Source organism: Oenanthe melanoleuca, chromosome 6 (genome assembly GCF_029582105.1).
Source record: "Oenanthe melanoleuca isolate GR-GAL-2019-014 chromosome 6, OMel1.0, whole genome shotgun sequence".
In the NCBI taxonomy this organism is placed as follows: Eukaryota; Metazoa; Chordata; class Aves; order Passeriformes; family Muscicapidae; genus Oenanthe; species Oenanthe melanoleuca.
In genome coordinates this window covers 1,773,980-1,798,016 of record NC_079340.1, presented here as the reverse complement: position 1 = coordinate 1,798,016, position 24,037 = coordinate 1,773,980, and the positions used below count along the sequence as shown (strand labels likewise).

Sequence of the window (24,037 nt, the reverse complement as noted above, 5' to 3'; positions counted from 1 at the left end):
GCTCCTAAGCAAACCTTGCACACTTCCTTGGAATCTTGGGGTTCCTGGAGCTAACTGGAGTGAAAGCAGAGCTCCCTGGAGGTCCCACATCGTTCCTGCTTCCTTTTCTCCTCACAAAACCTGCATTTATTATTTGTCACCTCTGAGACCAGGGATTGAACAGCAGCCCAAACATTCCAGGCATGGGACCTTGGACAATTCCAGGGATCCAGGGTCAGCCACAGCTGCTCTGGGCACCTGTGCCAGGGCCTGCCCACCCTCTGTCCTGGTTTGAGGGACAGGTGTCTGCTAATAAAGGCAGGAGCTTCTCTTTGAAATGGAGAGTGTAAACCCCCTCCCTCCAAATTATTATAATTTTGAAATTAAGGGACTCTTGGGCAAAGATATGGGAATTAGGAATAACAGTTCTTTACTAGGAAAATTAAAATAGAAATACAGTATTACAAAGAACAATCCCAGCCCTGCCAGAGTCAGAATCCAAGCTGACACCCGTCAGTCAGTCAGGGTGTTGGCACAGTCCCATTCAATGGTGGCTGCATCCTCCTGCAGGGGCAGATGTGGTTCAGCTGGAGCAGTGCTCCTGGAGAAGGTGCAGTTTCCTCTGAAGCTCCAGGGATGATGTGGAAAGCTCTGGCTTTCCTCTGGGATCCAGTGGGAAGATGGATAACTTGCTGTCCAAAATCTCAGTTTTTATCTGGGTAGGAAAGGCTTGGCTGCTCCCCTGGCTGGAGCATCTCCCAGTGGGATGATGGAATTTTATCAGTCATGCAGTGGGACTGAATGGGCCAGCAGCAGATGATATCTTCCTGGAGGGAGGATGGGCTGTGGGAAGATAAAGATGATTGCCCAGCTGGTTTAAAGATGGCCCATTAGCAGATAATATGTGCCAGGAGATCAGGGTCACTGCCCCAGCTGGGTTAACAGATGGTGACAGAATTCACATTTCTGTCACATCAACCCAACACACCCTCCCAGAGAAGAATTCCTTCCAATATCCCATCTGACCCCACCTTCTGGCAGTGGGAGGTTTTCTCTCTCTCTGTGGCCAAATTAAAATAACCCTTCCCTAGTGACAAAACCTCCCTGGGGAACAATGGGACAGGACTTACTGGAAAGTGGGATATCAGGATGGAGTCATCCTTTGCTGTTGTTAAAAACTTGGGACAGAAACATCTGGGAATAAAGGAATTTCTTCCTGCTCCAGCTGTTGGATGCATCCTCTCCATCACTCCATGCTGTATTCTGGAGCCTGCTGGAGCCTCCCTCATAATTCCCAGAGTGTTTGGTGGGATAAAACAATTCCATGTGCTCCTCCTGTTTAGTTAAATGTGCTTTTATCATCATTTCATACCTTAAACAGGAGGGACCAGAAACAGCTGGAAATGGCTGTGTTTTCCCCTGTGCTAATTTCCACAATATTCCCTGTAAAACCCAACCCAAGTGAGAGGACAGTTAAGTAGGAGTTGAAATTTGATATTTTGTCTGCCCAAAAAAGCCCTGAGGACACAAAGTTGTGGTTGTTTCTTTGCCTGAGGCAGATAAACAAACAATTTTTGGGATAAAATAGCCCAAAAGTCAAAGCGAGCTGACGAATTCCAGATAGGGGTGCAAGGGAATAATAATTTTTAGGTCTGGTAACTCTGCCAGCAGCACTTGGTCTGAGGATGATTCACCTGGTGGTTCTTGAAAAAACTTGGGAAGGCTTCAGTGAGCACATAAAAACTTAAAGAATGCAGGGCCATGTGAATATTGCATTTCATTTTGGAAATAATGCCCCTGCTGGCTGCTCTGATTTCAAAGTTTTTTTTAATATTCAGGACTTCCCCACCTATCTAACATAAAATATGTAATATTAAATAACATCCACAGTATTTAGGTTGCTCTTCTGTAAATATTTAACTTACAACTTTGCATTTCCCCCCTTACTTCACTGCCTTTGCTCATGAGGAAGGGATAAAGGAGCTGATGATCTTCAGCCACTGGATGCATAAGAAGATAATGAAGCAAAACAGCCCAAACTTGGTCTTTTGGCCAGCTGGGGATGTGATGGAAGTATTGAAAATAAAGAGAATGAAGGCCTGGAGAGGTTCAATAATTTAGAGATTTGGGGCTGCTCAGCCTGGAGAAGAGAAGGCTCTGGACATATCCCAGGCTCTGCACCCCTCTGCTCACCCCTTTAAATTGGGACGTTTTTTCATGGGTTCCCAGTTAAATAAATACAAAGAAAAGTTTGGAAATAGCTCTTTTTGGAAAAGAAGTTTGAAATTGTTTGTTAAGTTTTTTAATTTGTTTTAATCAGGCATGCTGATGGAGAGAGGGGTTTGATAAATTTACTGAAATCATTAATTTAGATCATTTCAGTCAGCTTCAATCAGAAATTAGGGCTTAACCATGGCAAGCATTTCAAATTTAAACTTTAATGATAACATCTCCACCCCCATCCAGTTCTGACCCAGGAAATCCTGATACTTTTGCTCTTCCCTGTTTCTCCAGCAGTATCTGCTTTATCTTCAGCCCATTTGAACAGCAGAAATCATCATAAATCATAATTCCCATCAATCTGTTGTTTCAATGTGCAATTCCAATATTCTGCAGTGCCCAATCCCCTCACCTGGAGAGCTCCTACAACTGCAGCCATATAGAAATTGCAGGTTTGGGCATCCCTGTCCAAACTGCTGGTGGTTTTTGGAGGAGCAGTGATTTTATTGTGTGCTGTTTCAAAGATCAAACAGAGCCCCAGCTATGGCATTTTGCTGGGAAAAAGGGTAAAAGAGGCAATAAACTTTAATTGTAGCATCACTGCAGCAGAGCAGCTCTGATTGCAGGATGATGTTTTAAATTATTGAGTAAGGAAACTCCTGTTGCAGACACATCTGCTTCCATCATTTTCTTTCTCATATTCCTTTCTGGTTGTGCCTCCTGCAGTCAGGGAATGGGATATTTTATATTTTACTTCCAGCATCCAGCACAGGCTCTGTGGAGAGGGATGGGCCAGGAAATCTCTGTCTGTATCTGTTCTAATTCCCAGTGGATGTTGAATTTGCAGGACACATCTCAAAGATACATTTTTCATCTCAGGGCACTCCTACATAGATAACTTTGAAGTCTTTAAGAGCATCAAATCCCACAGAATTCCTCCTGTTTCTTCAGCACTGACAGGGGGTTTCAGCACAACAGGAAATGCTGATTATAAGGGTCCTACTGACATTTAAATCTCTGCCCTGATTAGCCTTTGGTAAAGCAGCTGTTTGTCATTAAGGCAGGAGAAATGAGAATATAAGGTGTGATTAGTGGTTTAATTAATACAGAAGTGCATTGTCTGCACTTCACTGAGTTCCTAGTGTGGACCTTGGGGGGCCTGATATATGTATTTATTAAAAAAATAGGCTATAATAGTGTGGATTATAAAACCAAAAATGCTTCTCCAAGAGAAGTTTCTCTGTTGAAAACTAGAAGAGGCTTTAAAGGCTCTTCTGCTGTGCAATTCAAGAAGAAATCTTTGAGCTTGCACTTGGAAGGTTTTCCATCTTGCAAATGCAGTTAGCAATAAAAACTCATTAAGGAGGAGGTTTAGGAACTGAAGGACCAGCAAATCAGAGCACATTCATTTCATGGATCTTATCAGTGAGAGTATTTGTAAATATTTTGCTAAAAGTCTCTTTGCCTCATGCAGTCAAATGGGGGTATGGGGATGGAATTTATTGCATTTACTCTGTGAAAAAAAAATTAATATGACTATAGAGGTCTTGGGAATAATTTTAATCAAACTGTTTCTCTAAGGAGAAGCCCTGTTATAAACTGTATATATTCCAGCATTTATGCAAATGTCTAAGGCACAGCTGAGATGAAAACTGGACCTTTTGGGGTTCTACTCTCTACTTTATGCACTGGTTTTCCCTGTTTTTACAATGGAATTTTGCCTCTAAAGAATAGGATGTGATGTTTGGTGAGTAACTCAGAAGTCTTGGAATTCAGCAGAGACTGGAAAAGTAATGTTGGAAAAGAATGGCTCAAAAGCTCCCCAGCTGGGAGGTGTTTCATTATCAGGCTGTAACAGGGCATGGGTCTGGAAATTTCCTGGAGGTCAAGGAGGAATTTGGGAGCAGGATGAAACCTCAATGGATTTTACTGGATAACACAAGAAAAATGTCCCAAAATCGCTCAGGTTGTGATGAACTGACCCCAAATCCTTGCTCACCTTTGGCATTCCTTGATTTCAGGCACCTTTCCAAACCCCCAGCTGCAGCTCCTAGGCAGGATTTCCCCACTCCTCCCAGTGCATGCTTCCATGTGCAGTGGCTGATTTTCCTGTTTGCAGTGTTCCCCATTCCCATTTCTCCCCAATGACATCCTTTTCCTCTGCAGTTCACAGCAGCAATCTGGACATTTTTTGCTAATCACATTTTCCCCTTGTCTCGTTTTGTTTTTTTCCAGCTCTCGTAAATGTGAAACTTTGGGCTATTGATCGGCAATGTTTTCAAACAATAATGATGAGGACTGGCCTCATCAAGCATACTGAGTATATGGAATTTTTGAAAAGGTATGGCACTTGTTTATTTATCCAAAATTCCCATGAAACTGCCGTCCTCTCTTGCCTTTTTTTTATTTTTTTTTTTTTTTTTTTTTTTTTTTTTTTTTTTTTTTTTTTTTTTTTTTTTTTGGTGAGTGCAGTATTTGATTTGTTTCCTTCTCATCTCTTCTGGTTTTAATGATGATTATAATTCTGATGATTTTTCTTTGCTGTTTGCCCATCCTCCTGAGAGGAGGGGGAGCTTTGCTGTGGGGGAGTTTCATTCCTGTTGTGAGTTATTCATTGGCAAAGAGATTCCAGAGCCCAGGGGTGAGAGACGAGCTTTCATGTGAGTCATTCCAAGTGTGTCAGAAAAGACACATTTTTACAAAAAAACACCCTTTCAAGGGAAAAATCTGCTTGTGGAAGTAAAATGGGAGTTTTTAGGAAAGCAAAGCTTTAGGTTGCTGTAACATGCAGGTTGGATGAGTAACATAAACATAAAGACAGAAAAACAAATTTTTCACTCATTCATTTTGATTTTCCCAAAGGTTGCTTCAATTCTTTCAGAGATTTAAGCCTTGGAGAGGATCAATAATTAATAATCCTGGTTACCATCCTGTTATTAATAAAATATTAGTTTATACAGGTAGATAACACTTAAAATCTATATTATATGCCATGTACAATGTAAATATATATATAATATAACATCTTCATGATTCATAGGATCTTTTAAGTTTGAAACCACTCTAAGATCATCAAGTCCAGCCATTTTTTAGGGGTTTAAAACCCATCCATTCCAGCATAAAGCAGGCAAATAAATATTTATTTTTTAAAATATTACTGTTTGAATTTAGGGAAAAGGATTTCTTCCAGTTGGAGCACCTGAAGGAAGGTCCTTAAAAAAATATTACTTCCCATTGGGTCTTCCACTTGGGCTCTGGGCATCTTTAGCTGTCTCAAGCTCAGTTTAAATCCCATATGGAACATTAAAAGCTCATTTTTAGATCCCATTTGCTACATTAAATGCTCATTTTAAAATCCCATTTGCTACATTAAAAGCTCATTTTTAGAGATGCTTTCCTTCAAAATGTTTCTAAGGAAAACAAGGATAAATCCTGAAAAGAAGGAGCTTGTGGATTGTTGACTTTATTCTTTGCTTTTGGGGGGTTTGGGGCTTTTTTTTTTTCCCCATTCCTGTGTTAATACATGAATGCAAATGCTCTTGTTAAGAAATAAATGGAATAAAAAAGGTTTGAATGGTGGCTGCCCACAGAAAAGTCAGTGGGGTTGGACAGGATTTTCTCCTGCTGATATTGATCTAAAAAGTCCCTCTGTAATTGTGCCATTATCCCAACAACAGAATTATCACTGTCTCCAAAAACAGATTTTCATGTTTGAGCAAAGCACAGCAGAAATTAAACTTTTGGGGCTGAAATGAGGCTGTTCATTTAGGGTTTTTTTTTTTTTTGTCTTGTTTTGTTTAATTCTCATTTATCCTGCTGAAAATAAATGCAGGGCTCCCTGGGAATGTCACCCCAATGGTGTCATGGGTTTGTCAGGGTTTTTTCCAGCAGGAACATCCTGGAGTCCCCTGACTGATATCAAACAACTCTTCTGGAGCAAGCAGCAAGTGAATATTCTCTTTCTCCTGCTTTTTGTGTGTAACTGAATATATTTGTCCTTAGCAAGTGCAGTGAGGTCACAGCTGTGCTAAATGCTGCTGTACCTCTCACTGCAATATTCATTCTTCCAGGCTTACCATCATTTCTCTCTCAAGCCAGTCCTAAAAATCATTCCATTCCATTAAAATCAGAATATTTCAGTTAAGGAAACAACTGTTTGTTAAATAAATTTGTCCAGAGAATAGAAGTTGGGGGGGGGAAAACCTTGTGCTGTGGCAAGAATTTCCTGCTAAACATAAAAGTTTTAAGACCAGAACACGTTGAAAGAGTAAATATTGCATTTTTTTTTTCTTCCCAAGAAAGGCTTCATAAATGAAAAAAGCTTCCCTCAGTTAACAGAGGCCACAGGGTCTGGTCTGTGGGGTAAACTCCAGTTTTTCCAAGGCCCTGGAAGCAGTCAGGAGAGCTGCTGAGGGATGTTTGGTGTCACCTTTAGGGGTGGACACTGGGGGGAAATTGCTGCTTACACACACAGCCTGAAATCCTAGGAGTGCAAACATTTCTTGGGCAGGCAGAGAAATTATTCCAAGGAGGATGGAGAGGGTGGGGATGCCTGGACATCCTTGCACCTCCTGGGGTCATCCATAAATGTGAACCCAGCTGCCTTCCAGGTTTTGTGGGATTAAATCCCCTGCATGGAAAAGAAGCTCTGGAAATTCCCCCCCCTCTTGTCTGCCTGGTGTGTTTGGTTTTTGCTGTGATTTGAAATTCAGGCTGGGAATTCAATGTGGGAACATTGAGGGCATGGCCAGGGAAGGGCTGAGCAGGATTTGCTGCTCCATGGTGCACGGGCAGGCACTGGAGCAGAACTGAAAGGATCAAACTGTCCATTCCTTCTGCCCTCTAACAGGAAAATTGTCTTTCTTGGCTTTTCTTGAAATGCTTTTTGTGATGATTTTTTTTTTTTTTTTTGATAGCCACAGTTTAGTGAATGCTGGGAATGGGTAGGAGGAGGCTGGGGCAGGTACTGCTCAGTAATAGAGGTTTAATGTTGACCATACACATTTAAACTAAGGAAAATCCTTACTGGAATTAATGTACCAGAGGGAAAAGGGAGAAAAGGGAAAAGGAGGCAGAAGGGTTCAGGTACCTGTTGAATAAGAGCATGATAGGAGGGGAGAATTAATTCCCTCACTTCTGGTGTCAGCTGGGTTTGAAATGTTGGTTAATACACATTGGAATAAGTCCCTATATATCATTTTAATATTGCTGATTCATGGAATAAAGAATGGGTTGGAAGGGAAATTGAAGATCAGCACATCCCACAAATGGACAAATGTCCTTTTTCCCCTTTTTGACTCTGTCAGAGAGGAAAAACACCTCAGAGACCCACTTGTGATCTCCAGAGGCACAAGGCCTGGCTTTGGGTTTAACTTGCTGCCTTCTACTTTTAGATCATTCTATTGTAGTGGTTCTACTGAGAATTTGAAAAGATGATGCCAGCAATTAAATCCTGGACTTTTTCTTCTGGTTTTTTATCCTTGAAAAATAATGATGTTTATTTTAACTTGGTATTTTTGATTTCCAAATCCCCTTTTTTTTTAAAGGATGAGTGCTACCTTTTTTGGTTTTTTTTGGTTTGTTTTTTTTTTTTTTTTTGCCATCAGTTGTTTATTCTTCCTGCAATGAGAATCACATTTTGCTTTTTAACACCTGCAGCCTGGGATCTCAGGTACAGATGGATCCACAGGGTGGGATCACTGGTAAACCAAGAGTTCCATGGTTTTCTTCTGATCCAATCCTGTCAACACAGTGGTGCTTCAGAGCCTTCAGGGGTGGTTCTGTCCCACATCCTGCATGTTCAGGATGAAAACTCTTGTCAGGAATTTTCCATCAAATCCTGGCTGGTGGCCCAGGAGGACAGTGGAATTCTGAGCTCCAGGCTGTGACAGGACTTCAGATTGTGCTTTCTGCAGCTCTTCACAGCTCAGTGCAGAACATTAGGCACAACTGGAGATTTATTGAGGTGTTCAGGGTCTGTTTGAAGTCACTCATCCTTCCCAAATGATGGTTTGGGATTGAAATACTGATGGCTCTGCATAGCAAGAGGATTGTTTTGTGTTGTTTGCTAAAATGTAGAGAAAAGTGGAGTGATGGGAAGGACTGGAGTGAAAGACTGGGGCTTTTTACTGCCAGTATTAAAGTAGATGCAGTTATTAAATATTCTGATCACATTATAGAGTGGCTTGAAATGCAGGGCTCTGAAAGGTGGTGTCATCTCCAAGTCAGGATCTGCAGCTACACCCTGCATGGCTTCCTTGAGTTTTCCCTCAGAGGGGAAAGGAGGCAGCCCAAAATAGTGGGGCAAGGCTTGTTTGGGTGTTCTTTTGCTGGTTTTGGTGAGAATCTCTGGGGCTGTGACCTATCAGCTGTAGAAAATGCTCAGGGCAGTTGTTCAACCCCTTGCTGGGGCAGAGGAGAGAGGAACAGCCATGCTTATATTTAAGTATTAAAAATTATCACTGATGGGGAATTGTGAAGGATGAGACATCTGGAGGTGGAATACAATTGATTTAATCCCTTAATTTATAAACCAATCCTGGAACTGTTGGAAAACATCAAGTGGTGTGATGTTCATCCCTGTCCCTCCCTATGGTCACAGATAGTTGTGCTCCCCCATGCCCCACACACAACATCCCTCAGGCTGTCACCAGGGTGCCTGAAGAGTTTAAGAACCTTCAGCTCCTTCTCAGTGATCAGTATTGGATTATAAATCATTCATCAATGCATTGGAAATCAAGGTGAGAGCACAAGCACAAATTTAGGATTTATTGCACTTGACTCTCAGCTTCAGCAAGGGATGCTCAGCTTAAGCAAGATAAGATGATTTGGAGATCCAGGTCTGTTCTTTAACCTTCTTTTTGAAGTTTCCCCATTAAACTCCTTCCTCTGGGCTCCAGAGGTGTTTTGGGAGCCCTTGGACACTGTGCAGCCATTTGATAACCACAGATATTTCAGAGCTGGTCCTGGTGCCTGACACTTCACCTAAAAAGCCATTTATTCCCCTATCCAGCCTGTTATCACCCAGACCCTATTCTTGTGTCCATCTTCATGCTCAGATAACAAATAGTTCCCTCCCAAGGCTGATAGTCTCCTCAGAGAAGAAGGATTTCAGCAGAGCCAGGAGTCTGCTTGGAAATATTTTGCTTTTTGATCAGGCCATGTAAAGAACTCTTCATGCAGAGGCAGAAATGCAGCTGGAGGCTTCCAAATTTCTGTTTCCCTTTGCCTGGCTCGTAATCACATTGGCTCCTGTGTGATAAGAGGATTATTGTCTTTATCATTAGGATTATTTTCCAAATGAGGGAGGAACCTGAGCATTTCTTGACAGGTTAAAGTTTAGCTTCCCTCTCGTGTTTTTCCATCCCTTCTAAGAAGAAATGCCTGAATTTCAGTGCAACATCCCAGATTGCATTTTGCTAGCCATGGAAGTCCATGGAAGAGAAGTGGGAATGTTGGGTCTGCCAGGGTCAGAGATGCCTTTGGGTGGTGTTTGCTGGGATTTCTTCTCCTTGCAAAACTGCTCAGTGTCTTGGGTTTATAATGGAAAACCAGCTGAGGTCTCCAGTAGAATATTTTAGAGAATCCTAAATGAAAGTGGGCTAAAATACATTAAAATCCATGGAATGTTAGGGTGAGAAAGTAATGGAAAAAGGGCCTTTTTCTGCACAGCTGGTGGAAAAGTTTGAGCCAAGCCTAATGACAAGGAGGATGTCTCAGGCTTTGTGTTTGAAAAGTCTGTCTCCACACTGCCCTTGGAGCCTAATAAAAACTCTGGAGTCTGCCTGCAAATCCACAATGCCAAGCAAAGCCTTCTGGAGGAGAGTTATTCTGATGGAAAATGCAGCTTTGGGGCTGAGCACATGGTTGGCAGGCTGCTTCAAAAATGAAAAATCTGGATTCCTCACAGGATGAAGAGGCTCTGAGGAAGAGGGCAGAGCAGTGGCTGGTGTGGTTTGGGGTCAGGCAGGCTGGGGACACTGCTGCCTGCAGCACTTGGAAGCTGAGGATGGATGCATGGATGGTTAAATGGGCTGGAATTGAAGTTTCAGTTTGCTGTGAAGCTCTTCAGGATTTCCTAAGTGGATTTTTTAGTGCAGAGACCCAGCATTTTGCACATCCAGAATTTCAGCCCTGCTGAGAACAGCCTCTGCCATGGCTGCTTTCTCTTGGCACCAATTCCCAGAGAGTTCAGTAAAAAACACACTTTGGGTTCTGTCAGAAAGGGGGATTTAGAAACACAGCTCTGAAATGAATTCCCTGGCCTGAAACATGAGTGGAAGCTCAATTGCCATGGCTGGGGAAGGGAGGAACACTTGGGATAACTGGAGTTGTGCCCACAGAGTAAAGGAGAAAACCTAGTGCAGATTTGATGCTGTCACTTAAATCCACTTAGGTTAGGAAGAGGTGGGGTTTTCTCCCTGCTGGAAAAGGCAGTGACTAACCCAACCCAGCAGTGTGGTTTGAAATCCAATATTCATATCCAAGGCTGCAGCCTTCATTCCATCTTTCCTCAAGGATGGTTGACAGTTCTCCCATTGCCCAGCTAACCCAGCTGTGGGTGAGCAGCAAACTGATGGAAAAATGGAAATTGATGTGCCACTTGGCCCTGATTTTTTTTTCTTTAAATTTTATTATGACAAAGCATCATGAAAAATGCATTTCAAAAAGAACAAAAATTTCATTAGGAATCTGATGAGCTGTCACTTTAGTTAACTCTTAGCAAACACAGAGCCCTTGAGATGTGTGTTGGGATGAGGATGGTGTGATCCTGGTGCACTGGTTGGAATCTTCAGGCAAAACCAAAATAGCACAGGCTGGCTCTGAGGAGCTTTGGAATAAAGGGAATTATTGCTTCCCCTGCAGAGGGAGTGTACAATGCATAAATTCATCCAGACCCTTTTGACAGAGGGATTTTAATGGTTGTCAGTGATCTGGGTGAAACAGTTGCTGTCCCATATACCAACAAAAAAAAAGCCCCAAATCAAGATGAAAAATAGGGACAAGCTTTGGATCCACCTTGTTGCAGCCCAGGACTCAGGAGCACATCTGCCCTGTGAAGTGTGTGAGAGTCTGAAGGCCAAACTAAGTAAAGATCTGGGCACAGTTCCAAACCAAAAGCTCATTAACTGCAGCCCTGTGTTGCCTTGACCTCTGGGATGTGCGTGAGGACACCTCTGGATGCTCCTTGGCAGGGAGCTGGGAGCTCATTTTGGCCTTGACATTACAGAGTGATGCTGCTGGAGACAAAGCCCTGGCACAGGAAAAGCTGCTGCTTCACTGTTTGGGTGCAATGAGAGTGTGGTGGAAATACTGCTGCAGTGTTTCCTTACATTCACAGAAAAACAGTGATGATTCATGAGGAAATTGGATTTATTTAGGTTGTTTTTAGGTTGTATTTAGGTTGGATCTCTGCAGAATCTGCAGGCTGGAGGATGGATAAATGTGGGATTAATGCAGTGAGTTGGTTTCTATACAATTTATATCCTGTGTGTTGCTGTCTTGGAATGATTTGTTTCACATGCCTGCAGCTTGGTGAGTTCATCAATGGCTAATCTGGCAGGTAAAGGAAGAAATTTGGCTTAAACAAAAATTTTAGATTATTCCTAAGCTGGTTTAGGGAACCTTTCCTCTTTCTTTGCTCAGAGTGACAGGTTCTTTCCTGTTTTTTTCCTGGAGAAAAACCTCACAACCATCTGTAATTACTGGTGGAGCAAAGGGAAGGTGTCAGATAATTCCTTATTGACTTTTTTCCCCTCTCAGAGTTTAATTATCAGTGCTTTTAGTTATTTGCTCTCTGTTAATCTCCCTGGGGTTATCTCTGTGTGGTGTCAGAGCTGCACCCAGCTGGACGAGAGCAGTGAGGACGTGGTGGATGTGGTTTTAAAGGACAATGGATGGTGGTGGCTCCTCCAGCTTGTCCTCCTCCCTGGCCAGCTCTGGGGTGGCTTTTGTGATTGACATCATTCCCAACATTCCACCTGCCCTCTGGAATTTGGGACAAGGTGAGCAATAAGTGAAGGGGTTTATTCTCCTCCTTAAACAACCCAGGGCATGAAATTGGACTTGGATTTTAAAAGGCAAAAAAATTCCCCAATTTGCAGTTTATTCTGGCATGAAGCAGAAACTCCATGGGGAATATCATAGAGGTGGGATTGACATCTGTTTCATCCAAAAGCTGTCATTTCCAAACCAAAGCCAACCCATATTTGAATTAAAACTCATCAGGAGTTGCTCAGGAAAGCCAGAAGTATTTGTTTCAGTGTTTGTCACAACAGTCATGCAGTTTTGGCCATTCCAGAAGTACTCCCACAGTTTGCCAGGTGGATTTGTTTGGAAGATGTATAAATTGGGTAAATTCTTGTTCCTGTGCTTGAAGATTAGAAAGGATTCTGTGTGTGCACATCTCTCCTGAGTGAAATTCACATCCCTTACCTGGTAATTGTTGTGTTTTGTCTCAGCAGAGCCCAGGAAAGATGAGGCACAAAGCCTTTAATGTGATTACAGAGAGCTGTTTAGATGTGCATCTCATTTTGTGGAATGTCTGGAGACATGACAGGCTGCCTTCCCCACACAGGCAGTGCTTTCCCCTCATGAAGATATTGAAATATTGGTCTAAAGATAGGCAATAATTAGCACAAAAGAAGATGTTGCAGAAAGTAGCCCCTGGCATTGTTGATAGGGGATCTTGTTCAGAAGCTGTTGTTGAGCATGAAATCCCCACTGAGTAAAATGAACTGATTTGATCACTGAATGCCCACAGATTATGAATTTGGTAAATTGATTATTTACTCTTTTGTGCCCCTAACTCCCAGTGACTCTCATTGTGTCACAGAGAATTCTCAGTGATGGGATCCACCGTGCCTTGGTTCTGGAGCTGAGCAGGACAAGAGAAAAGCTTTTAATCATTGGCATTTCCCCCTTATTGAATGGGAAGAGTTGAATTTGTGTGGATTTGAGGAAAACAGAGAATGTGGCTCCTCTTTGGGAGATTCCAGCTGTTCTCAAACTGGGAGGAAGTGCAGGAACCTGCACCAAAGAGGAGAGGAATGGAGCTCTGCCCTTTTTTCCAGCTGTTTTGAGCTAAAAATTAGGGACTCCTGTCTGGGAGTTGAAGTTTTTTTCTCACTCTTGAGCTGCCCTGAACCTGCTGCTCAGGGTGTAATGGCTGGAATCCCTGGAAATGCTCCAGGCCAGGTTGGAGGGGGCTTGGAGCACCCTGGAGAGTGGAAGGTGTCCCTGCCCATGGCAGGAGTGATACTGGATGGGCTTTGAGGTCCCTCCCAGCCCAAACCATTCCATGGATTTCTGATTCCATGGCCAAGGCTGGACTCCAAAGTGGTAACCAAAGTCAATTCTGAGGTGAGAAAAGGAAGAGTTTGTAATAGGAATAGAAATAGGAATTCGCTCCTAGGAAAAATTAATCTGTGTGAGCAAAAGATGGGTTTTAATTTCTGTGTCTGGACTGAATTTGGAGAAGCCTCTGGGGAATCTGGAGAGGAGTTAATGACTCACAATGTGCTAAATTACCTGTAAAGTTACTTTGTGCTGAGCAGACAGAAAGTAAGATTTGGGCAGAGTGCAATGCAAGTTCTTTAGCAAAAACAAAAATGAAAGAGGAGGGAAAAAAGCTGTGGTACCACAGGTGTCAATGACAAGTCCAGAAAATAAGCTGAATTAGCACAGAATCATAGAATCCCAGAAAGAATTTAGTTAGAAGGGCCTCAGAGCCCATCCATTCCACCCCTGCCATGGGCAGGGACACCTTCCACTGTCCCAGGCTGCTCCCAGCCCCATCCAGCCTGGCCTTGGACACTGCCAGGGATCCAGGGGCAGCCACAGCTGCTCTGGGCACCCTGTGCCAGGGCCTGCCCACCCTCCCAGGGAACAATTCCTTCCCAATATCCCATCCATCCCTGCCCTCTGGCAGTGGGAACCCTTGGGAGGTAAAGGACAAGGGCAGCAGCTGCTTGGCTGGGTTTTCCAAGGACCTGTGCATGACAAAGTCAGGGATGAGTTTCTGGGCCATAAATAAGTGTGGAAGTTCTGTCCTGAGTGGGAAGAGACTTAAAACACTCATCAATGCTCATCAGACAAGGAGTTACATGGATGATGTGGCTGCCTGGGTAGGATCACCAACAGGGAATGGTGGTTTTGGTTTGTTTTTATTTCAGGGAGTTAATTCTGCTCTCACGCAGGAGCCACGCTGTTCTCATACACAAATCCCATTTTTGAAGCAATCCTTAGTCATGCTACTAATGGGAGCACTGTCTCTTCAGCACCTTTAAAAGTTCTCTAAATGGTGCCATTTGTGCTCTGATATCTTAATGTTTTTATGTCCAGGCAGAGACCAGTCTGGTTTTCCTGCACCGAGTCCATTTGCACATCATAATGATCATTTTATGCATTTGTCCTCTCCTTGCATGGGATGAATTTTTAATGTGCAGGCAGAGGGTGACATTTTTATTGCTTTTACAGGCATCAGGAATGCATTTTAAATTCAATTATGTACTGTCTCTGGAAATACCACACAAGTGACTCGCCAATAAATACGTCTCGTGGATTACTGGAAACTAACAGGGACAGTAATCACTGGAGTGACTTCACTGGGCCAGTTTTTGTCACTCCAAAAAAGACAAGTTAATGCATATTAAGAGGAATAATTCAAGCTTCATATAGACACTGATAAACCAGCATAATTATTTCTGGAAGGAGATGTAAAGAGTTACTGCAGCTCAAGGGAGACAAACTCACTGGGTGCCCCAGCAGCTCGATGTGCAATTAGAAATCAGTGTTTTAAAGGGTAGGGGAAGTCAGAAAAGGGAAAAGGGCATTCCATGCACTGAACAAGAGCTCAAAGAACTCACAGGAGCCGTGCTGTTGAATTGAGCTGGAGATGAAGACAAATCAGGCTTTGCTGAAGTGTCCTCAGAGGGATGGTAAAAACTCCTGAAGTTGTTAATAATTGAGCAAATTCCAGCTGACCTGCCGTGAATCACTGTTCTGTTAAGCTGCTGACAAGGAGGGGGAGCAGAACCAGCTGGCCAGAGCACACCAGGAATCAATCAGAATCTGGTTGAACAAGAAAATCCAAACTGCTGGAAAACTGGGAAGATAAAATTCAAAGGAAACTGGGATGTGGGAGTGCAGGCACACACATCCGAAGGATGGGATTTGTAATGCCCTGTGGGGAGATAAAGGGTGGCATTGGAAAGAAAACAATGTCACTTGAAACAAGTAATTACAGTGCAAGCACTTATGCAGAGGACAGGAGGAATCAGCATTTGCTTCCAGGGCATGGAATAATGGAGTGGTTCGTGTTTGCAGGGATCATCTGCTCCAAACCCTGCTGTGAAACAGCTGAGCTTGAGCTGATCCCACCCCAGGGAAACCTGAAGGGAGCAGATGCCCTGCCCAACACAGCCTCTACTCCTCTGCAGCTGGATGTAGGATGGGGGATGCTCAGCAGCTCCTGGATCCTCTGAGGAAACCAGGATTGCAATCCATGACCTGGATTTTCCTGTCCTGTAATGGGATTTACCCTTCCAAACAACACCAGCAATCCAGGACCTTCTGTTCTCCTGTGTTTCAGTTTCCAGGTTAAACTGGTGTTTCAGTGAATCCCAGTCCTTCACAAAGTGTTCCCAGCACTGTCTCTGTGAGGTTCCAGATCTAAGGGACAATGGATCAACCCCCACTGAATTTTGGTTGGAAAAAAGTAAAAGCATCCCTTGATATGAAAATATCCAACCTTGTGTCCTTGGTGCTTTTCCTTCCTTTCCTTATTGCTGGAAATGGGGGAATGAGACAAAAAACTCAGTTTATGGGATTTCAAAATCCACTGGATTTCGCCTTGCTTCACCTGTAGATGATATTTGCCACCTGATCTTCCTCCCATGTGGCTAATAACCACTTTGAATCCATATTAAGTGACAAATGTGTTATTCCAGTGACACTTAATGGGATTTCTAGGGGATGTTATTGGAAACTTGGTGGTTGTGTTTTAAATCAATCCTTGTGTTGCTGGTGCTGCTGCCCTGATCTACATGCCTGGTCCAAACAGAGCTGTTGAACACATGTGGACCATTAAGGGAAATTTTATACATTAATCACCCCAAAGAAGTAAACTGAGTCATCTGCAAATGTGTGGAATAATCATCAATAAATCAGGAATGACAGGGAACCAGGACTGGATTTATGGAAGTGCTTTCAACACCTGTTGCTGGCTCCTTTTAACAGTATTTTGATACCTGTCAATGAGTCAGATTTTAATCTCAACTGTTTCCTTCTAAACATATTGAACAGTGGTTGCAATCAAGATGAAATGTGGCCTTGCAGAAATCAACGTACAGAAAATAAAATCTGCAAGTCAGCCATAATTGTATCATGGTGACCTTCTTTCAATGAAAAAGTGAAATAAAGCTGACTGTCATAAATTGCATTTTAAAATCATTTTTGATGGGGTGGTGGAGCCACTGTTGGATGAGAATGGGCTCTGGGAATAGCCAGGCTCTTGGAAGATGCTCTGGGAAAAGAGGCAGGGCAGGATATCCTGGATTACAGAGCTCACAGCAAAAACTCAGCACCAAAACTGGGTTCATTCCTTTTGGATCCATCTTCCCTGTCTTTTCCCCTTCCCTGACCTCCTCATGGGCTAATTTGGGGTCAGGTTTCCCTTCTGTTTGCTTCGTGCCTGCCACAGAAATCCTGGAATTCTGTCCTGCCTTTTATTATTTCTCTGTCCAAATATCAACCAGGAAGCCCACAGGTATTCCCAACCCCTCCAGCTTCAGGATTGCCTTCATCACTTTTGGAACAGGGCAAGATGAAAAGGTTTGGAGGTTCCACCAAGGCCAAGGGAATGACGGAGCAGGGTGCTGGTGGAATTCCCTTTCTGGGATACAGAGATAACCCCAGCACAGGCTGACCTTCTGCCATCTGGTGAACAGCAATTGGTTAAACAAATGGGTGGAATTTAGTGAAGTTTTCATGTTGCAGTGGAGAAAACAATGGAAAAGAGGAAATGCTGGAGAGAGCGAAATGAAACATCTGTTGGGATTCCAGCAGGGATGGATGTTGGATCCAAAGGAAAAGTCCCCAGGAATTTCCATCTAATGGCAGGACAGGGGCTGTTCCATGGGGCAAGTGACCCGTGGCTGGTCAATCCTGCTGGTGACCACTGACCAGAAGATTCCTCCCCTTTTCCAAACTGCTTTGGACTTGGAATGTTGCACTTTCCCCTCGTGGATCATCTGAACCCGAGGTGCTCCAGTTGGAAGCTTGGATGTCCTGCTCCCAGCAGGACTGGGATGAGCCTTGGGGTAGGATCAAAAATCAGGATTGGTTTTGGGATCACCAGCCACAGGTGCTGGGAGAAGAAGCCAGGACTGGGATGAGCTTGGGTGTAGGATCAAGAATGAAGGGACTGGATTTGGGATCACCATCCCTAGATGGGCTGTGCTTGAAGGAGCCAGGACTGGGATGAGCTTGGGTGTAGGATCAAGAATTGAGGGTTGGATTTGGGATCAACAGCCCCAGGTGGGCTGTGCTTGAAGGAGCCAGGACTGGGATGAGCCTGAGTGTAGGATCAAGAATCAGGATAGGATTTGGGATCACCATCCCCTGATGGGCTGTGCTGGGAGAGAAAGCTGGGATTGGGATGAGCCAGTAGGGTCAAGAATTGGGGTCAGTTTTGGGATCACCAGCACCAGGTGGGCTGTGCTGGGAGAGGAAGCCAGGACTGGGATAAGCCAGTAGGATCAAGAATAGAGGGTTGGATTTGAGGTCACCAGCCTGGGAGAGGAAGCTGAGAGGGTTTGACAGCAGCAGAACAGAATTGTATGGAATTATTGCAATTGGCTTCCCAGCACAGAGTGGTTTTTTGTTTATTTTGTTGGTTTTTTTTATTCTATTGCCCATTATGCTGCTTGCCTGTCTCTAAAATTCCCAATATTATATTTTCATAAACAATTGGATTTTCGAGCAGTGTGTGGAATCTGTCAGGCTTTATTTGATTATTTCTCCAACACAGCCCAGGCCCCTTGAAAATCCTCAACCTTTAATTCATTTCCAGCTGCAGAGGCTTTGCTGTGCATAGAAATTTTGATCTCCAAGACCAGAGGGAGAATCAAGAGTGTTGTAAAGTCTGGGATTAAATCATCCTTCTCCTTCCTTTAATTCAATAAAGGACTCAGGCTTATCCTGAAGAAAGGGATGTCCCAGCTCTGGCTTTAGAGGTACTTTAAAGGTGTTTGGGGTTGTGTGCAGGGAATAAATCACAAGGAAGGGGGTTTTGCCCATTCATGGGTTGGGATCAGAGAACTGGGCTGGTTGGGATGTTCTGGAGGTCTTGTTGGGGATCCCTGGGGTTGGCACAGCACTGCTTGTTTGTAGGAAGGTCTCAAATGCCCCTGGGGTGGATTTTCATGGGGCCAATCCCAGGATTTCATCACAGTGTGGTTGTGCTGGGTTCTCACTATGAAAGGAACAAAATTCTTTGGATTTTGGTACCATTTTTTGACTTATTTCTCTGGTGGTAACTAAGTCATTCTTGGAAGTCTGTTCTCATTGGTGACCTCAGAAGTGGTCCTGGTGATCCCTCAGAAGGGATTTTCTTTGGAGCTGTCCCTCCATAAATCATCTCAGATGTATCAGCCAGAGTGAGGAGCTCAAGGTTCTCCCAAACCCAGTGTCTGGGATTTGGTGATGCTGCCAACCATGGGGTCACCCCTGCTGAATCCCAGCCTAGGAATGTGTTGGGCAGGATATCCATGTTTTTAACTCCTTCTCATAGTAACTCAAAATAAAAAAAGAGATTTAGGTGTTTTAATGCTTTGTGAATTGTGAAGATTTACTCAACAACTGTGTCAAGGAGTAATTAAAAAAAAAAATAAAATTAAGTATTACACAGGATCCCAGGATGGCTGAGGCTGAAGGGAGCTCAGTGGCACCTGGTGTCACCTCCCTGCTCCAGCAGGGCCATCCCAGAGCACAGGGCACAGCCCTGTGTGCACACAGCTCTGCAACAGCCCCAGGGAGGAGAGCCCAGAGGCTCTGTGGGCAATCTGTTCAGGCTGGGCAGTGCCCAGGGAAGAAGCTGTGCCTCCTGTGCAGGGAATTGCTGGGCTCAGTCCTTTTCAGGTTCCTTTGCTTTGGGGAAGTTCCTGGGGAGAACGTGAAAAATGGGTGATTCAGAGGATGTTCAAAACATTTAGAGTTTATGTTCCTTTTGTATACATGTAATTCTGAAGGCAGAAAATGATGGTGATCTCTGTGATATGTTCATTTCATGGGGGTGGTTAAAGGAGGATGCAGCAAACAGGGCTGTGCTTGGAAGGGGTGTCAGTGGCTCCATGAAAAAGAGATGATTATGAAGCTGTCAAGTGCAGCAGAGATCTCTCAGACACAAGACTCCTGCCTTGATTCAGTCTTGGATATGATGTAAATACCCAATTTAGAGGAAAGAGAGCCAACAGACTGTGCATGCAAATGCCACTTGTCCCTTATTTACACTCGCTGTGATTTTGACTCATTGACCAGTGTTAAGGATCTCTTTTGAGGCACACCATGAAATCAGTCCCAAAAACATTTTTGTTTCTGCCTTGTGTGAGGTAATGGTCTTTGCTGGACTTCATTCTGGTTCAAGGCCAGGCTGGATGGGGCTTGGAACAAGCTGGGATGGTGGAAGGTGTCCCTGCCCATGGCACAGGGTGGCACTGGGTGAGCTGGAAGGTCCCTCCCAACCCAAACCATCCTGGGATTCTGTGGTTCAATCAGAAGCAGAAGATTGGCTTGGTGCACCCAGTCTGGCTGGGTCTGTCCAGAGGCTGAAGGCTGAGGTTTCATTTCCCATGAAATGCCCTAGACAAAGGGGAAAAAATGCAGGAGAGAAACTCTTTGACAGCAAACTGTTTTGAAGAGGTAATTACAGTGCAAGCCAAAGACAATTTAATTTCGGCTGAACTGCAAATGCAGGATCATAAAATCAGTGTTCAGGGCTGTGAGGCTGTGCATGACAGCTTTTATCTTTATACACCAGTGTATTTATATCAAACACAGTGTGGCCAGATGGATCAGGGCAGTGATTGTCCCTCTGGGCTGGCCCTGCTGAGGGACCTCGAGGGCTGTGGCCAGTTCTGGAGGGGCTGGAGCCCCAGGAGAGGCTGAGGGAGCTGGAAAGGGGCTCAGCCTGGAGAAAAGGAGGCTCAGGGGGACCTTGTGGCTCTGCACAACTCCCTGACAGGAGGGGACAGCCAGGGGGGGTCGGGCTGTGCTGCCAGGGAACAGGGACAGGACAAGGGGAAACGGCCTCAAGCTGTGCCAGGGGAGGCTCAGCTTGGACAGCAGGAGGAATTTCTGCATGGAAAGGGTGCTCAGGCCTTGGCAGGGGCTGCCCAGGGAGCTTTGGAGTGCCCATCCCTGGAGGTGTCCAAGGAAGGGCTGGAGGTGGCACTCAGGGCTCTGGGCTGGGGACAAGGTGGGCACTGGGCACAGCTTGGGCTCCATGGGCTGGGAGGGATTTTCCCGTCTCAGCAATTCCATGAATCCAAGAAAAGCATATGGGAAATTGCTACAGGAAAACCAGCCTGCACTTAGCAATTACCTGTGTGACTGGGGAAGGACTGAGATTTTTGGAGAAATAGATACACCTTTCCTGAAATTAATTTCTGCCATTCTCTTGTGGGTACTGTGAATGAAAATCACCAGCAGTTGATCCTCCAAATAATATTTACTAATCTGACAGAAAAGAGGAATGATTTTGTTGCAGCACTTTGGAACACAAAAGGAATGTACCTGTGAGGAGGCCCTGGCACAGGGTGCCCAGAGCAGCTGTGGCTGCCCCTGGATCCCTGGCAGTGCCCAAGGCCAGGCTGGATGGGGCTTGGAGCAGCCTGGGATAGTGGAAGGTGTCCCTGACCATGGCAGGGGGTGGCACTGGATGGGTTTTAGGGTCCCTTCCAACCCCACTCTGATTCTATGAAATTATGCCAGGACCATGATCCAAATGGAGCCAGCATTCCCTGCCTGACACAACTGGGAGCCCAGGGGGAGGCTGCCTGTACAGCTTGAGTGTTCCAAAATACCATCTTTTGGTGATATCCTAAATCAAGGATCAGCTTGGGCTGATCAAATGTAGCCTCACTTCTTTTGGAGCTGAGACAGAGATGAAGGAGCATCCCAGGTGTGCTAAGCAAGAACATTTGCATTTTTCAGCATTCATTTTTGGGTGCCAGAAAAGAAGTTCCAAGGAACTGAGCCTTAATTTCCTTTTACTGGAGTGTTGGAGTCTGGAACTCTGCTTACCCAAGGCACCTTGAGCTCTCTGGGAAAATGTGTCATGTTTGGAGCCAGGCAGAATCCAGACAGGAGCAGTTCCCCACGGGAAATTCTCCTGGGTCCAGGAGCTGCCACCCCTGCACAATGTTCTGTGGCTGAGCAGTGGGGAATGCAGCCAGGAAAATGTCCCCTCTCCTCCTCTCCTGCTCACTGCCAGGGTGTAAGGGCAGGGTGGCTGGAGAAGATTCTCCATCCTGTTCCCTGTGATGCCAGTCACACTCTCCTGATAAAATGCTGTTTATTAAATAAATAAACATATAAAATAAATTAAATAAAATCCAGTTTACTGCATTTCTGTTAAAACTCAAATAATTTGGCATCCATACTTTTTAACAGCCATATCACCTTCAAGAATTTCGAGGAGGAGAGGGTCTGCAGGTGAGCAGGAGGGCAGTTGTGAATAGCTCTATTCCATCCCCAGCTGGATTCCATAACCTCATCCAGGGAGTGGATTCAGGTGGAGAAATCACTCATTAAGTGGAATAAGAAATACAATTTTCCTGCCTCTTGCTGTGCTGATCAAAGATTCCCTGGGAGGTTTTCTGCTCCCATTTTCCTCTGTCCCGTGGGTTTTCCCACTTGGAGCAATTTGCAGCTCAGCTGTTTTGCTCAAGGCTCTCCCTGGAGAGCTGGGGCTCCCTTTGCTTTTCAGGGTAAGTTCCCACCTGGAAATAATCATGGAAACACTCCTTTTGTACACAAGTCCTTCAATAATCCAGGCAGTTCTTGGAGGGAATCAGGACTCTGTTTTATGAACCCATTTAATATGGTCCTGTGGAGAACAGAGGGGGATTTTTATTGACCTGAAGGATCAAGTATTGCTCTCTTCTTATCAAAGAAACTCAAATATTTGGCTGTTTTGTCACTTCTGGTTGTTCAGGGGAATTCTGGCCTGCCATAAACCCCCCTAAATCTGGGATATTAGTGATGTAATTCCATGATGTGCTGGTGTTTGTTTTGTCAACAAATTGCTTTTCCTGTCATTTGCTCTATTGCAGAGTTGAAGTTTTAGGCTTTTCTCATGGTTGGAATTTGTTAAGAATTTAGGGCCTATTTCCTTTTTTTTTTTTTTTTTTTTTTTTTTTTTTTGTTAATGAATTTTGTTTATAATAGATGTCTTTAACTACCCTTCCTTGGATTTCACAGGCATAATTATCCATAAAAAATGTCAAGTGGTGGGTTCCCTCCCAATTTGGGTGTTAAAAGATGCAGCCACACTAAAATCTGACCACTTGTCCAAGGCTGTTATCTTCTCCTATAAGTTCATTCCTCATTTGGGAATGCTGGAATTGATGTAATGAACTTTTGTTTTATGCTAGGCCTGGCTATCACAGAATTCCTGTCCTGTTGTTTGCTTGCTCCTATTACAATGTTCTCCCAGTAATAGAAGTGCTCTTCCTAAGGAAAAAAAAAAAGCTGTTGAGAGCAGGAAAGGTGATAGTTTTCTGCATTTATCTGACCAGGTTTATCTTGTTATCATTAAATAGATTCAACTGAAACTACTTTTTTATCTTTTTTGTTTTAATTAAAAAGAAGGATAAATGATAAGAGAGTAATTTAGGTTGGAAAAGACATTACAGATCAAGTCCAGCACTGTTGAGCCCCACACTGACCCATATCCCCAAGTTCCATTGCTGTTCAACCTTTCCAGGAATGCTGATTGCAGCTGGGCAGCCCCTGCCAAGGCCTGAGCACCCTTTCCATGCAGAAATCCCTCCTGCTGTCCAAGCTGAGCTGAGGATGGGAGGGACATCTGGAGATCCTCTGGTTCAGGCTGCCCTGCACCATGTCCTGATGGCTTTTTGGTCTCTCCAAGGAAGACCATTCCTGGGTGGGCTGTAGGCAGAGGAGATACAGGATGCTCCCTGGAGGTTTGGAGACCCAAACTGGTGTCTCCCATCCTGCTCCAGACTGATTTAGGTGCAGTCCTGTGGACTCTGGGTCAGGGGCTCTTCATGGCTGCATCACCTTCCCATCCCAGCCTGGCCTGGGCAGCCTTTGCTGAGGGAATTGCTGCCAAACAAGTGACAAAGATACCAAAGAAAAGCCACAGATTTGGCTGTAAAACCAGCAGGGAAGTGGTCAGAAACTCCCTGAGGGCTTGGATGGTGGCTCAGTGCTGCAGAGCTCTGCCCTCTGCCCACCCAGGTGTGGTTTCACTCTTGTATCTGGGGCTGCTTGGAGCTGATCTTCCCTGCCCATTTCTGTGCTGCATTTTATTTCTGGGGGGCTGAAGGAATATGACTGAGTAGGTTTGTGGCACACAGGAATTCCAGGATCCTGCATGGATCTCTAGTTGATTAGCAGCTTTAGGGGTGGCTCTGCAGAGGTTTACTCCAGTGGTCTCCCATCATCACCAAATCCATCCTGGCTGCTAGAAAAGGAGCAGCTTTCCATGATACATTTTTCCTGTTCAGCCCCAGAGCATGAAGGAAAAATCTCAGAGAGACAGAGGGCAGAAAAGCAGCTGATCCATTAATCTCCATTAATCAAGGTTCCTTTT

At 44.4% G+C, this 24,037-nt stretch overlaps 1 protein-coding gene across 2 annotated transcripts in view; it reads left to right on the top strand.

Moving 5' to 3' along the window:
• Positions 1-24,037, top strand: part of PRKG1 (protein kinase cGMP-dependent 1) — a 339,627-nt gene that overhangs the window by 206,658 nt on the left and 108,932 nt on the right. For both annotated transcript variants that reach the window (XM_056495519.1, XM_056495518.1), the window contains exon 4: positions 4,435-4,540. In XM_056495519.1, the coding sequence (XP_056351494.1) occupies positions 4,435-4,540 (106 nt within the window). The remainder of the gene's footprint in view (positions 1-4,434; positions 4,541-24,037) is intronic.